This window comes from Phaethon aethereus (genome assembly GCF_964289735.1).
Source record: "Phaethon aethereus genome assembly, chromosome: 1".
Classification (NCBI taxonomy): Eukaryota; Metazoa; Chordata; class Aves; order Phaethontiformes; family Phaethontidae; genus Phaethon; species Phaethon aethereus.
The window spans coordinates 199,248,039-199,261,577 of record NC_138575.1 but is presented as its reverse complement, the minus strand read 5'-3'; the positions used below and the strand labels follow the sequence as shown (position 1 = coordinate 199,261,577).

Below are 13,539 nucleotides of genomic sequence, written 5' to 3'. Positions count from 1 at the left end.
TCTCTTGCCCAATGCCTTTATCCAGTGCTTTCATGTTTTGGTCAATGACGGTTTAACGGAACACATGCAACGCCGTTTGGAAAATGCTTCCCCAGAGAGCAGCCTCACCACCTGGCCATGCTCTAGCCCTCTCTCCTCTTTCCTCTTGCCCTGTGACCGTGTTGCTCTCCTGCACGCTCTGGTGTAGAGTCGGGCTCCCTTCCTCCCTCCCTCCCTCCTGGGCACCCTTCCCTGGGGTGCTGGCGAAGCGAGTCCGGGCAGGCTCCTCACTGGGGGGATGTGAGCAGCTCCCCCCAGGGTGGACCCACATGGCCCTGCTCCCTGCTGAGCCTCCTACACCAACAACCGCGTGTTGGAGGAGGTGGCTGCTGTGTTTCATGCAGAGTTCAACATGGATGGCCTTGGGAACAGAGGCTCAGCCAAAGCCCTTTGGAGGGGGGGATCCTCTTGAGCATGCCCTCCCGCAGACCCCTTCTGAAAGAACCCTGAGGTGCTGCTGAGCTTTTGGCACAGCTGAGCAGGCGTTTTGAGGACTGCCGTTCTGGGTCCAGGCTCCTAAATCCCACTTCAGAGCTCTTAATCCTTTGGGGGATTTTGCTGAAAGTCCACAAGCAGGATATAGTTGGCACATTTGAGTTCAAGTTTGTAACAAGAAATATGCTGTGGATTTGATCCAGAGGGCTGTGGGATCTAAGGACAAGACTCTAATCTCTTTTCCTCTTGATACCCCTTCTCCTCACACAATAAGAAGATTACTTGCAAATCTCTGAACGTTAGGGTGTCTTGGAACATGAGCTTTACATGGCATTATCTCAGTTCTGTTCCCAGCGGTACTGAAATCAGTGGGCAAAACCGCTTCCTTTGGCTTCGCTGACACCAGCCTCTGAAGTGACCCTAAGCTCAGCAGGAATGGGTTCGTCAGCAGTGGGGTGAGAGCATGTGGGGACACTTTGGATAGGATTCACTTCCTCTTGCTGTAGATGGCTCCATCTGAATTACTCACAGCAGCCTCCTTGCTGTGAGTAATCGAGCAAGGTAGTTCTCTTCCTTCTGTCAGGGGGGACAAATGAGCACAGCACATCCCACACCAAACATTAAACATTAAAACAGGTCAGGTGAACTGCACCCAAAAGCAGTTTCTCTCCTTTGGTAGAAGAGAGTCAAGGGAGACTAGCTCAGAGGCTGACATCTACATTACCGACACTTTAGGTTATCTTACATTAAGATGAATCCTACCAGAGGCATCTGCCTCCTCACCTTGTTGGGGCAGAAAAAATTCCTCTTGCTCTTCAGGTAGTTTGATAAATTCCCATACTTGCAGTATTCAACAATCACCATCAGAGGCCCTGAGCAAAAGGAAAGTGCGTTTTGAGCAGCGTAAAGCAATACAAGGGGTTGTCAGTTCCGAGAAGAAGAAGAATCTTTCATGCCCGTAGATATAACTTGAGCCCAGAATAACTAACAACATGTCCTAATGAAGTAGAAGGCTGCCTGGAGGACACTGGACATGTTAGCAAAACAACACTGTTTCTGGAAATTAGGGAAGGGCTTAATTTTCGAAAGCTGGTCATGAACCTGGCTCCTGAGGAACCCTCCATTTCCTCTTTGGGCAGTCTGCATTCAGACTGGAATGCCGCAGCCCACACACACTTGTTGAATTAAATAGGTGACATATTTAAAACAAACAATTGCTGACACTGGCCCTTTGATTTTCTTAGTGGAATATCATGAAGGATTTTACAACAATTGCCTTGTGATTCATTGTTTAGGGCCAACAGCCGATATCCCTGTTCCCAGCCTTTCCAGATCATGTTTAATTTGAGCTTGAGCAGTGGAGTGAGATAAAGGACAAAAAGTGGCATGGTCTTAAATTCATACTTCTCAAGTTAATACTAAAAGAGAGTTTAAGTAGAGAAAATGTTTAATCACTTCATTAAATGACTAAAAATCTCTTTTTTTCTTCTTCTTTTTTTCACCAACCACAGGACAACCTCAAATACTTCAAGTTAATAACTTAAACACTGGATGAAAAAAACCACAGCCAACTGACTGTGCTGTTACTGGGAGGTGATCCAAACCCATTTTCAGTGCAGTGCAGTTTTTTTTACCTCCATTTTTCGTGCAAGCTCCCAACAAATTCACAATATTGAGATGATGACCAATGTGGATCAGGATTTTCAGCTCAGTCATCAGTGCTTTGTACTCACTTGCTGTGGCCCCTTCTGTAAATGCAAAATAAAGCCAATGTGAAACGTCAAAGAACTGGTCCTGCTGAGCTTTACCACTTCTCATGACTTTCCACTGAAATAACCTCTATTACTGGATGCACTTCATGTGTTGATGTTCATTGTCTATTCCTCCCCGCTCAGTATCCTCTTACTCGCAATAAAACCCATAAAAAGAGTTAGGCACTCAACTTCCTCCCAGTAGACTGTTCTTTTTAGAACAGAGAGAATTTTTTTTCACATGAATAGTTTTGTCATTTCAGCCAAAAAATAAAAGAACAAATAAAAAGGGATTTGAAGATTATAATTAACTCTATCTAGAGTAGGTTTCAGCTGATCTAACTTCAGCTGCCTAAGGGTTATATACTAGCCTGAACTAATCAATGTATCAAGAAGTCAGTGGCAAGGGCAAAGCATTTCCAGAGGCTGATGCAGCCATCAGCTTTAGCCATCTGTGTAGGAAAGAGATGAATTACCCTTTGGTGATGATTGTTTGGTTCTGTTCATTATAGAGGAAGCCTGGAGTATTAAGAGAGACCAGGGGAGCAAATTTTAAATCGTTAAAGTTGGGTGACTGCACCTCACCCTTATTGGTTATGATCAATATTAATAATCATAGTAATAGTAATGATATAAGAAATCCCACAACTAAACCCAAAAGATTCTATTTAGTGTTGAGTGAAACTCTTAATTACCTCCAAGCAAATTTTTTCTGCAGAATTTTGTTTGGGTAAGCAAACAAGAAAAAACATATTACTTTGGTTTTGACCCAAAAGGACTTTTTCAGTTTAGTGACACCGAGAGTAAGAATAGTTCAGTCCAGTGGAAAGAACCTAGAGCTAGATCTTAAAGGGCATGGTTTCAACATCTGCATGGAAACAGATTTTCTTGGTGGCCCCACACAAAACGTCATCTACCTGATGACCCACTATTCATCTGTATAGGTGGTGACACTTTCCCTCCACCTCATGGGAATTCTGTGGGGACAAAGCCCATGAATGACTGCAAAGTTACTGGATAATCTAGTGAGGACACGAGAACCACGGGTTCTCTTCATAGTCAGCAGAGCTAAACAAGTGCTCAACTCACCATGTGCAGTGATCTGCCTTAGGATGGGATGAACTGTTGTTTCTCACCACCGATAATAAAGGGAATTTGAGTGATGAACTCAGATACAAGCATCTATACTGCACACATACGCCTGAATCCCATCATGAAGACTTCTTGTAGCTGCTCTTTGCTCCCATCTATTCCAGGAGCAACCCCTGCTACCTTGATGGTGCTGGCTGGCACAAGAAGCCATAAAGAAATGTTGAATCTGGCAGACCACTCTGCCAGCACGTATAGCTGCATGTTGGCAAAACAGCTCAGTCAACCAGGGGTCAAGCAGTGACCCAGGTGACAGGTCATCCACTGAAACCAGTGACACAGATGGCTATTGGCCTACTGCTGCAGAAGGTCTGGACAGGGACCAAAGTTTTTGTTTCCTCCCATTTTCCAGACATGCTTGCTGCAGGGTAGTTGTTCATTTGGTGTTGGCCAACAGGGTATTTCTGTGCTTCTGGAAGAAGGGAGAGGAGAAAGGTTTGCAACCCTCTCAGCTGCAAATTTCCTCCTTGGGGATGATCCTGGATATCGCAGTAGCACGTACCATCCCCTGGGAAAGCATTTGACATTATATCACAGAACAAGGGGGTTGAGTACAGTGTCAAGAGAGCACATCCTACACGGAGTACAGCTGCCAGGTCATTGCTGGCAAGAAATAGAAGCTATTTCAGGTTGAGTGTTACAGGGACAGATCGTAGGTCTGAGAGTATCGTACGTGCCCCTCCAAGGGCTGGAAGTAACAAGTACAGATCTCCTGATAACTGATAAGCAAGTAAGCAGCTGTGAAGCTAGGAGCCACTGGGATAAGAGGGATGGAGTCAAACTATGCCTGAACAGAGCCAACTGAGAGCATCAGGGATCCAAGTCTTACTGGCAGAACAGGGAATGTGTCCTGGCAGAGGGTGACACTGAAAAGGATTCAAGGATTAAGACAGATAAGCAATGCAGCATAAGCTTCCAGGGCAATGCAAAAAAATAAAACCTGATAATGATCCTCAGATATATAAACAAGGAAAAGCTAAGTGCATAGGAAGGGATACCACTAGGACTCTGTGTTTGGGAATTCAGCCACAGCTGCTGCAGGCTATGACTGAATATCATCCCGCCTGCAAACTTCCCAAGCACCCTCTTCAAATTGATGAGGGTCTTCGTCCTTTCTGCTCCAATGAGAAAAGTGGCAGTGAAGAGCTGGGAGATGATTTTACTTGGGGAAGAGCGCTGGCGTATGAAGAGCGCTGGCAAATCCATTACACAGCCTGGGTGTCAGCACCCTAAGCACCGTGTGATGAGGCTGCAGACGGTTCAGAGAGGACACACCTGTACAACAACTCCGAGATTTAAACAGCTCAATCTGTTTAGCTTAATAAAAGGGCCTTCATGAAGAAAAATCATTATGTAATCTAATGGAGAAGGTTAGAATGAGAAACGAAAGTCAGACAGATGCAAATTAGACATAAGGCACCTGTTTTTAAGGAGGTGATTAATCATTGGAACTAATGACCAAGGAAAATACTACAGCTTCCATCCAAATACCTTCATATCAAGGTGGATGCCTTATGCTTCAGCTAAATTTCATTTACGATGTTCAGTACAGGGTCAGTCTAGCATATCATTACAACATGGGGTGTGCAGGAAATCTAACTGTCCCTTCTGATCCTGCAAAAGTGACTCATTCTTTCTGGCACTTGGAGCAGTGGAATCAGATTTAAAAAAAAAATTAGGCAATCAGGTTCTCATTGTACCTGAAACTTTCTCCTATATCGTGTGACAATTAATCACCATTTTTACTGTGGACCTGAAATTTGGTGTACATATTTTGGACGCTTCAGAGAGTTATTGGGGGGTGGTGGGGTGGGGTGGGTAACATCACACACACTTGCTTTCGACAGAATCATATTAAAAATGGGACATTATATAAGACATTTTTTCCAGCCCAGCTTTGTAGCAAGATACCTTTCAGCATTTTCACAGCAACTATTCTGCATGTTGGTGATTTCTTAATTCCAAAAGCAGATGCTTGTACCACCTTTCCAAAAGCTCCATGTCCAAGAGACTTTCCTATAAAGAAAATAAAATGGAGAGATACGTTCTGGTAAAAAAAAAATCTTGTCAGCAAATGGCTTAATAGATAATGAATTGAAAAAATGTGCTTTACAATGAGTCCCACATGTGAGGTTTTGTGGGGTTTTTTGTTGTTTTTTTTTTTTTAAGAGTAAGCAGACAAACCAGACGACAGAGTCATCAGAGGAAATAAGTGATATGATTTAAAATGATCCTAAATGAATACAGCCACTCAATGGAGGTACTCTGGCTACTGACCCATTTTTTTTCGGTCCAGCTCTGCCAGAGAAAGGTTTGCTCCTCTTTTCCCCGAGCACACTGCACCGTGCAGCAGGCTGCTACGTATGTCCAAAACAATGGAGGGCCTCCACCTAAACCCGCACACACACCGAGATGCAGCTTGCCACAGACTTTGGTCATTTTTACAAATGAAATTCTCCCTTCTTGAACAAGGTGCCTTAGAATTCTCTTCATTCCAGGGAGGTGGTAGCAACTTCTCATCGCAGCCCCTGGAGTACATGCACAACCCCCTGACGCTCTTCCCTAGCAAGCCCTTGTAGGTTGAGATCATGGAGTGAAAAGAAGCTGCAAATCTGTGCAAGTGAGACCTTTACATTTGCAAAATGAGGTCTGGAGGGATTCAGCGAGGGGGGACTTGGAGTGACAAATGATGGCTTTGCTCATAGCAGGTACGTCCTTCCAAGGGCGGACATTACCAGATGATCTTCAGAGATCCCTTCCAACTCCCACCATTCTGTGTGTGTGATTCTGTGATTTATGCTGTGATGTCATCATCATGCTGCTTCTGACAGACCCCAGGAGAAGCACCCAGAGGTCTTTGAGAGAAATCAGTGGGCATCAGTGAAATTCTCCAGCAGTAGAAGGTGAGCATCCTCTTCCTTCATGTTCAGAACCAGGTAAGACTCCCAGGGTACTGTTATATCTTTTCCAGAGATCATGACATTTTATGCTAATCTTCTGATCTTCACAGACACCTTTGTGATTTATTACTGTTTGAAGCAAGGAATATTGAGTACTTTGACACCATGCTCAGGTGGTCAGGCCTGGCCACCTCTGCCCTTCTCAAGTGGATGCCTGAGTTTTGAGAGAGAGAGATCTTGTCAGCATATCAGCTAGCAATAAATTTTATTTCCACATAACTGCTTTCAGATTGTATTTATGCTTCACCTTCGGCAGAACCCAGGCACCTAAGTGGCTCGCAAGATTGTAGCAGCAGGCTTTGCAGTGTAGAGGAGAAGAGCAGAAAATAAAGACCAGCTTTTCATACAAAAGCAAAGGATAACTTGTGCCATATATTTATTTCTCAGATTTGCACATGTGACATAGACATCTCCATAGGACAATTTTCTTTTTCTGTGATGGGCATCTGTTTGACTAGCTCTCACTTGAACACCTACCTTGTTGATGTATAAAAGGTAGTATCTATTTAATTTAATTTAGAACTGACAGCAGCTCTTTTTCTCTGCGTGTGAGTGTCTGGGTGGGATTCATCTCTCACTTAACATTAGATATTTTATATGTGTATCACATTTCTAAACTGTAATTCTCGGTATGTCTGTCAGTAAAAGTAAAAAGCATATGTTATCAAAGCAATGGAAACATGTAGTGGAATATACTACGCCAAAAAAAAAAAAAAAACCCAGAAATTTATTTCCCCCCTAGATGTGCAAAAGTGTTGCATTTTTTACAGCAATAAAACCCATGAAGAACAAACTTACTTATTCTACATGGCTGGAAAGCATCAAGCCTTGGTATGTGAAGGGCTTAGAGTTTGACACACAAATACAGGTATATAGTGTATATCTCTGAAAATCTACAGTCACCTTCTTTTTCAGTTACTGCATATAGCAGATGTATAAAGGAAGGAACATTAACACTAAGGTCTCAGTTTTCTTGGTGCGTCGACGTTCTTAGTCCTTAATGTATTGACTGTTCATGGTTTCTACAAGGTGAAGTTGCAGGTTGTGGTCCTATAAAACCCACCATACCTTTGTTTGATCCATAGCTTTAATCTGTTTCCATCACTGTTAACTCACTTCCCACATCAAGATAACCCACTTAGTCACCACTTGGAAAACATGCCAGTTAGCTCATAAAGCCACACAAAGCTGCTAACCTTTCATAAAGGAGAATGAGCACTGGAAACAACACTTCCTTCTCTAAACAACGGTTGTGATTTAGTGGGAAACTGTAATAACACTTGATGTATTAGTCTTTGTTGCTCCGCTATTGTTTGTACCATGTTAAATGTTAGCGCAGAATAGGGGTCTAACTTCGTAGATCAAACCGCACAGTTTAGTATGTAGATGGTGCCCGTGACTCTAACAGATTGCTCTTGCAAAAGCCCCTTATGTTGACACACAAAGTAATTGCAAAATTATTAAATGGAGCAATTAAACAGAGGAATATTAAGATGCCCAACCATCTGAGCAGTCAACTTGTTACAGCCCTCAAGCAGCTACACTGGCCTTGTTTGGGTTAACACTCAGGTATGAAGTGTTGCAGCATTTACATCGAGACCAAGGAAGCAAAATGCTCTACTTAAATTTTCTGCACTTGACTTTGGTTTCCTGGGGCAATTCAGAACCTGTTAAAGTGAACGTACCCCTCAGTCAAGGAGTTTTGGATCAGGAGGTTTCCATTTCAATCTCATTTTAGCAGGGTCCTTCAAGCATGTGAGTTGCTGGACCGGGGCATCAGCAAAAAGCATGTATGTGGGAAGGCAGAGGCTCAAAGGTGTGTTCATTTCTCAAGTCCTTTGCCGCAGTTTGAGTCATCTGGGTTTTCACGGGGCTTCGTACTTTCCATTAACGTTACGTACACCAGCTCTGCACGTGGAGGCGAACGGAAAGCGCTCTGCTTGGTGCCAGCGCTGTGGGCTTGCAGTGCACGGCGGGGAGCGGGGCTCAGGAAGCCGGCCACCGCCGGCGTGTTTGACGTCATAGCACCGGAGCCATGTGGCAACACTCCCTCGGGGTCCTGCACCACAGCGTCAGCAGTGTGTGACCTCTCATATAGATTAGGAAGGTCAAGCACAAGAGTAAGGTGAGAAATGCATGATAGCTCGACACTTACGCCGGACGGCAACGTTATCGCCGACCACACTGACAGTGATTTATAGCACCCGCATTTTTCTGCCTAATGAAAAGATGACACTTCGCTCTCAGTCAGACTAATCTATACTGAATGTTAATTATCCTGACTTCAGTGGTGCCTGGGTGAAATTTCCTGTAACATTTGTAGCTCTTACAGATGAAGGGGGAGTCCTGTTATATAAGCATTGCATCACAGCCGTGGGCTGTATGTATGCATGTTGGAGGAACACATAGCAAAGGAGGTGTGGGCTGAAAGGAGAGACTTATTTGCGAAAGTTACAGTAAATATGTATCCTGGAGGATAAGTAGGTGGAAAGAGAAAAACAGACCTATCTGACGCTGGAAGGGGTTGCATTTCTAAGTAAAAATATTTTTAAAAAAACATAGAAGCACATTTTGTGTTTTTGAGACACTAATCCTCAGAGACTGCCAAGGTTACTCAAAGACTGAGCCAACTGCCACGTAAGCAGGACTTGCACTGAGCTAATCTAGCATACTGCACATACCCAACTTCTCCGAATCTGGTTCTCATTCATTGTCAGCATTCTTTATTTGTTTACACCAGTTCTTCCACTTTTAACTCATTCTCTGGTCACCATTCCTCACCTCCAGACTCCAAACACCAACCCTGCAAGGCGTGGGTTTTTCTTTGGTGTTTACATTCCATTTCTGCTTGATTCTTTCCATGGGATTTACACACAAATAAAGCATCGCATAAACCGGCGATCACATTGTTTGCACATCAAGATCTTGGTCCATCATTGTAAGAAAGCTATTTGAAGATTGAAGACACTCCAGCAGAAGGTTATGTTTCAGCATTCCCAGAATTGTGTGTGACAATTATAAATCGCTAGCAATATATTTCAGCTGTGCTTATCCACATCTGGTTGCCGTGTGGCTTCTAGCAGGCGAATTAAGTGCGATCCTAATTGTATGCATGTTTTAATCACACTCTGTCCCTGATTCCCTGAGGACAGACGGAATCTGTCATAGATCCTAGCTAAAATGCAGGGATTTTCTAGCCCTTGCTGTAGGACAAATCTAATGGATGCCTGAAAGAACAAACTGCACTATAGCAACAGGCTGAAAATATCAATGATATTTTAATGTTGACCCTCTTGCTAAACTCATGTGGTTTCTGGAGGGATTCCTCAACTTCAAAATCTGGTCCCTACCCTCCTGCCCTCCTTGTCAGCCCCACACTAGGCTAAACAAGTAAGGAATGCTCCCAAACCCATGCCTTTCACTCAGACATCTGTAGGCAGCTGCAGGTTCAAATTTTCCATAGGTATGTATTTATTTATTTATGTGTGGACTAATGTCACATTCTTGCACTTTATGGTGCGTCAACAAGAATGTTTATAGATCTGCAGCATAGAAGGAAAACAGGGAGAGTGTGCTGGAAAGAAGACGAAAGGGAGAAACAGGGAGGGGTACAGGGTGGAGTGTGAGGACCTATTTCTGCATCCTTTTTTTTTGCCAGATGAGCACACAACCGGATTACAAGGGAAGGAAATTACAGTAAATGCCAAAGGTCAGGCTCCTGAGTCTAGAGAGAGAAGCATACAAGTCATCAGTCTAATTGGGAAGCCTTAAGTTGCCCTGTTTTTATGTCGTGTTTTAAGTAAATCAGTCTGCAAAAAATAGTGTGGCGTCATTGCCTGTATTTCAGTTTTCCTACCTGTAGTCAAAATATAGATTTGGAAAGTCAGATAGACACAGTGAGTCAGTCCTAAATGCTATCGGTCAGTCACAGCCAAGGCACTTGGTACGGAATAGCTCATACCAAACCTGGCAGTACGTTGTGCTGCGTGTCTAAAACACAGACGGCTCCTCTTCACCTGTACATCTCATTCAATCACTGCAAACCCAACATGAAGTATGCCAATATTACCTAGTTTAAGCCTTTCCCTTGCAATCTCCCACTTGCTGGCATCATAAGGCAGACGTTCACATTGCTCATCTAAGGGGACTTCGTCAGGATCCATTATGATTGACAGGTAATGGTTGGTCTTCATTTCAGAGGAATAAGGCTAGAAAACAAAGAATATTGCAAAATGTAAAAGAGGATAAGGGTATCTGTCAGCATCTTCCTGTTTGGATCAAGGGTTTCAAGTCAATTCTGTCCACAGGGCTACGTGTTTCACAGTCCAATAGATGGTTTGGCTAGGGTCCCTTTGGCTTTTTAAAATATTGCAAGACTTCTTATGTAAAAGAAACTCTGTCCTTTAGCTTTCCTTGTATGTGACATACCAGTTTCTTCAATGAAACCCATGTGGATCTGTATTAACATATGGTGTTATGCTACAGGCCCTCTGCACAGTCAAGAGAAATATTTTCAGCAAATGACTAAACATTTCTGATAAAAATAACTTTCCTTCATGATTGTGCAAAGCAAGAAGTGGCCATATGCAACAGCTGGAGTTCAACTGCCAGTGTTCGTTTTTTCCATATACCCAGCAAAGAGAGGTCACGTGTGGTTAGAAGATGTGCAAGACTAGTCATCAGGAGACTAGACATTATACATTTCAGAAATTGTTTATAAATTTTCAGAATTTTCTGACAAATTTACTGAAATTATTTGAGTTTGGAGGAATTCATAAGCACCCAGGCGCGAGCACATGATTTCAAATACGTAGTTTCAAATTAATTTGCCAGAAGTTCGGTTCCTACTGAGCAAGTGGACTATCCATTTCACATAAGAAATGTAAGGGAAGATGAACCTAATCTCAAAGTTTTCTGCAGTTGGTTGATTTGAAACATATTTTCCTTCAAAGAGTATCTAAATTGCCATTCTAATCCACTGGACTTTTCTTGACACAGGAGTACTTATATTCCTATAGGAAAGGTGCTTGCACTAATTTCCTGGCTATTAGTTGGAACTTACGGAATATCTGTTGAACTGAGTCCCTTCATGTTGCTTTTCCTAAACTCATGGAAACAGCACACAGGCACATACACAGACACACAGATATATCTACATATTGTTTTGTTGTTGCATTAAGTGCCCCCTGTGACTTTCAACTGTCCTCCTCTACAGGCTGGAAATACGTCCCTAATACACGCATTTCCAGGCATTTGTCTGAGAAGGCTATTACTAGCTGTGTACGCTTTGGTAACAGACACAACTAGACTAAAATGACAGTAGCTAATGGCTCCTGCTGTAGTTGCCTTTCACCATCCCAAGTACGCAGAAGGTTAGTCCCAAGAAGGATTACACTGATGCTTGGGGAAAAGCCAGGTGGCATAAAGCCTGGCTCCAAACCATCTACTGTCCCCAAACAGGACATGGATAAGTGGGATATAAAACAGAAACGTGTGCGGTGCTCCAAAAGGAGCATTTCTTGATAGGGATGTGTGTACCAGGCTGCTCCTACCGGTCACCTTAGAAGAGCTTTTGAGTGAACCCATCCCAGGAAGAGCGGTAGGGGAGGGGGAAGGTACAGAGAGCTTCCTACGGTTCTTTATTCAGATGCACTGAATACCAAATCTTTGGCATTTGTCCCTGTATACATAACAGACAGGCTTTAAGAAAATGCTCTCAGAGAGCATAAAAGTATTTTTTTCTTTTGTGGCAACATAATTTGTATATGAAATGTAATTTAGAGCTAATTCCAGACATAAATACTTGAGAATAACGGTCTGTAACAGAAACACAGAAAAGACCATACACATAGACCAACACTAGCTGGAAAGCCTCGTCTGGAAAGAAGCCTTCGTATGTCATCTACTTGGAAGTCCCTTGTTCTACAGCAACGATGATTATTTTTATTATCTTTTAGCAATCTAACAAGAAAATGTCAAGTTTTGGTATCATAACAAATACAAAAATATTCTGCGACCCTTTGCTACTTTTAAAGCTTACATTTTTCCAAGGGTTTGTAGTCACGTTATGAATTGCTTCATTGTTACTGGTGAGCAGTCAGAACGGATCCCACTTGCTTTGTAATTTCTCTATAGCTACAGAGTTTCTCTGGGGCTTCAGCTGACCTCAACTTTTCTCTCCCCTAAAACTCCCGTCTTCTTAGGGAAGTTTGTGGCAGTAGGAAGGCACCGCTGCCGTACCGCCCCGGTTTGGAGGTCTGGTCCTGCGTTCTCATGGGTCAAGAGAAGTCCTCAGTGTAAAACCTGCAGTACAGGCAGGCCTGCGTGCAGGTTGAGATAAAATGGTCTGGCAGGCTGCAGTGAACCTTTAGCAATCGTCACGGAGCTGGGCCAGCTGGAACACGCTCAGCCGTGGCGGCTGGGAGCCGATGCCCGTGGCACCGCGCAGTGGTACCCTCCAGCTGGGCGAAGGAGGGCACCCAGCTGTGGGGGGAAATGGAGGAGAGGGGACATGCAGCCGTTCCTCATCTCATGTCCGGCAGTGCACCCCATTGCCCCGATACCTCCCTTCCCCCAAATCCATCTGCCTCTGCAAGGTACTCTGAGATCTTCCTGCGCTGCCAAAGAATTGTTTTTTCTGCTTACGAGAGCTGCTGTGGTTTAACCTGCACACACCGCGCAAGGCAGACATGGTGCTGTCAACAAAAAGCGGCTTTAAACCATCACGGTCAGCCTTGAATAAGGAGGGTCAGCTGCAGGGGCAGTTAACATTATCATGCTGATACAGAATCATCTGCTCTAGAGGCTGCACCACCGAAATTACTTCAGTAAAATATCACTTTGCAAGTGATGTAATTATACCAGACACTGTGCGCAAACCAGACCCCAGAGCGCTCTGTGAAGATCTGTCATTCCCACTCACCCAGATCTTCAAAGACATTAAGATGCCAAACTCCCACAGCTTTAAGGGAATGGGGATGCCTTTGGTGGGAGTCAGGCACCCGAATGCTTGCAAGTCTCAGAGCCTTGCCCCCACCCAAGCTTTGCTTCTGGGCTTACTCATACTCAGCCTTGCAAGTCACGGTTCCCTGAGCACCCATCAGCAGCCTGGTGATTGCACGGGGAACAAAGGTGAGCAGTAAATGAAACAGATTTTTTTTTGGAGGACTCGGCAATCCCAGTGGCCTGGGAAGGATTTTCTAACA

The 13,539-nt window shown here is 43.8% G+C and overlaps 1 protein-coding gene across 1 annotated transcript in view; it reads right to left on the bottom strand.

Annotated features, from left to right (window-relative positions):
* The window catches only part of FLT1 (fms related receptor tyrosine kinase 1), an 88,440-nt gene that overhangs the window by 6,734 nt on the left and 68,167 nt on the right, over positions 1-13,539 (bottom strand). Inside the window, exons 16-19 of the mRNA XM_082008266.1 lie at positions 10,404-10,542; positions 5,286-5,390; positions 2,109-2,222; positions 1,258-1,346 (exon numbers count right to left, since the gene is read on the bottom strand). Of these exons, the coding sequence (XP_081864392.1) occupies positions 1,258-1,346; positions 2,109-2,222; positions 5,286-5,390; positions 10,404-10,542 (447 nt within the window). The remainder of the gene's footprint in view (positions 1-1,257; positions 1,347-2,108; positions 2,223-5,285; positions 5,391-10,403; positions 10,543-13,539) is intronic.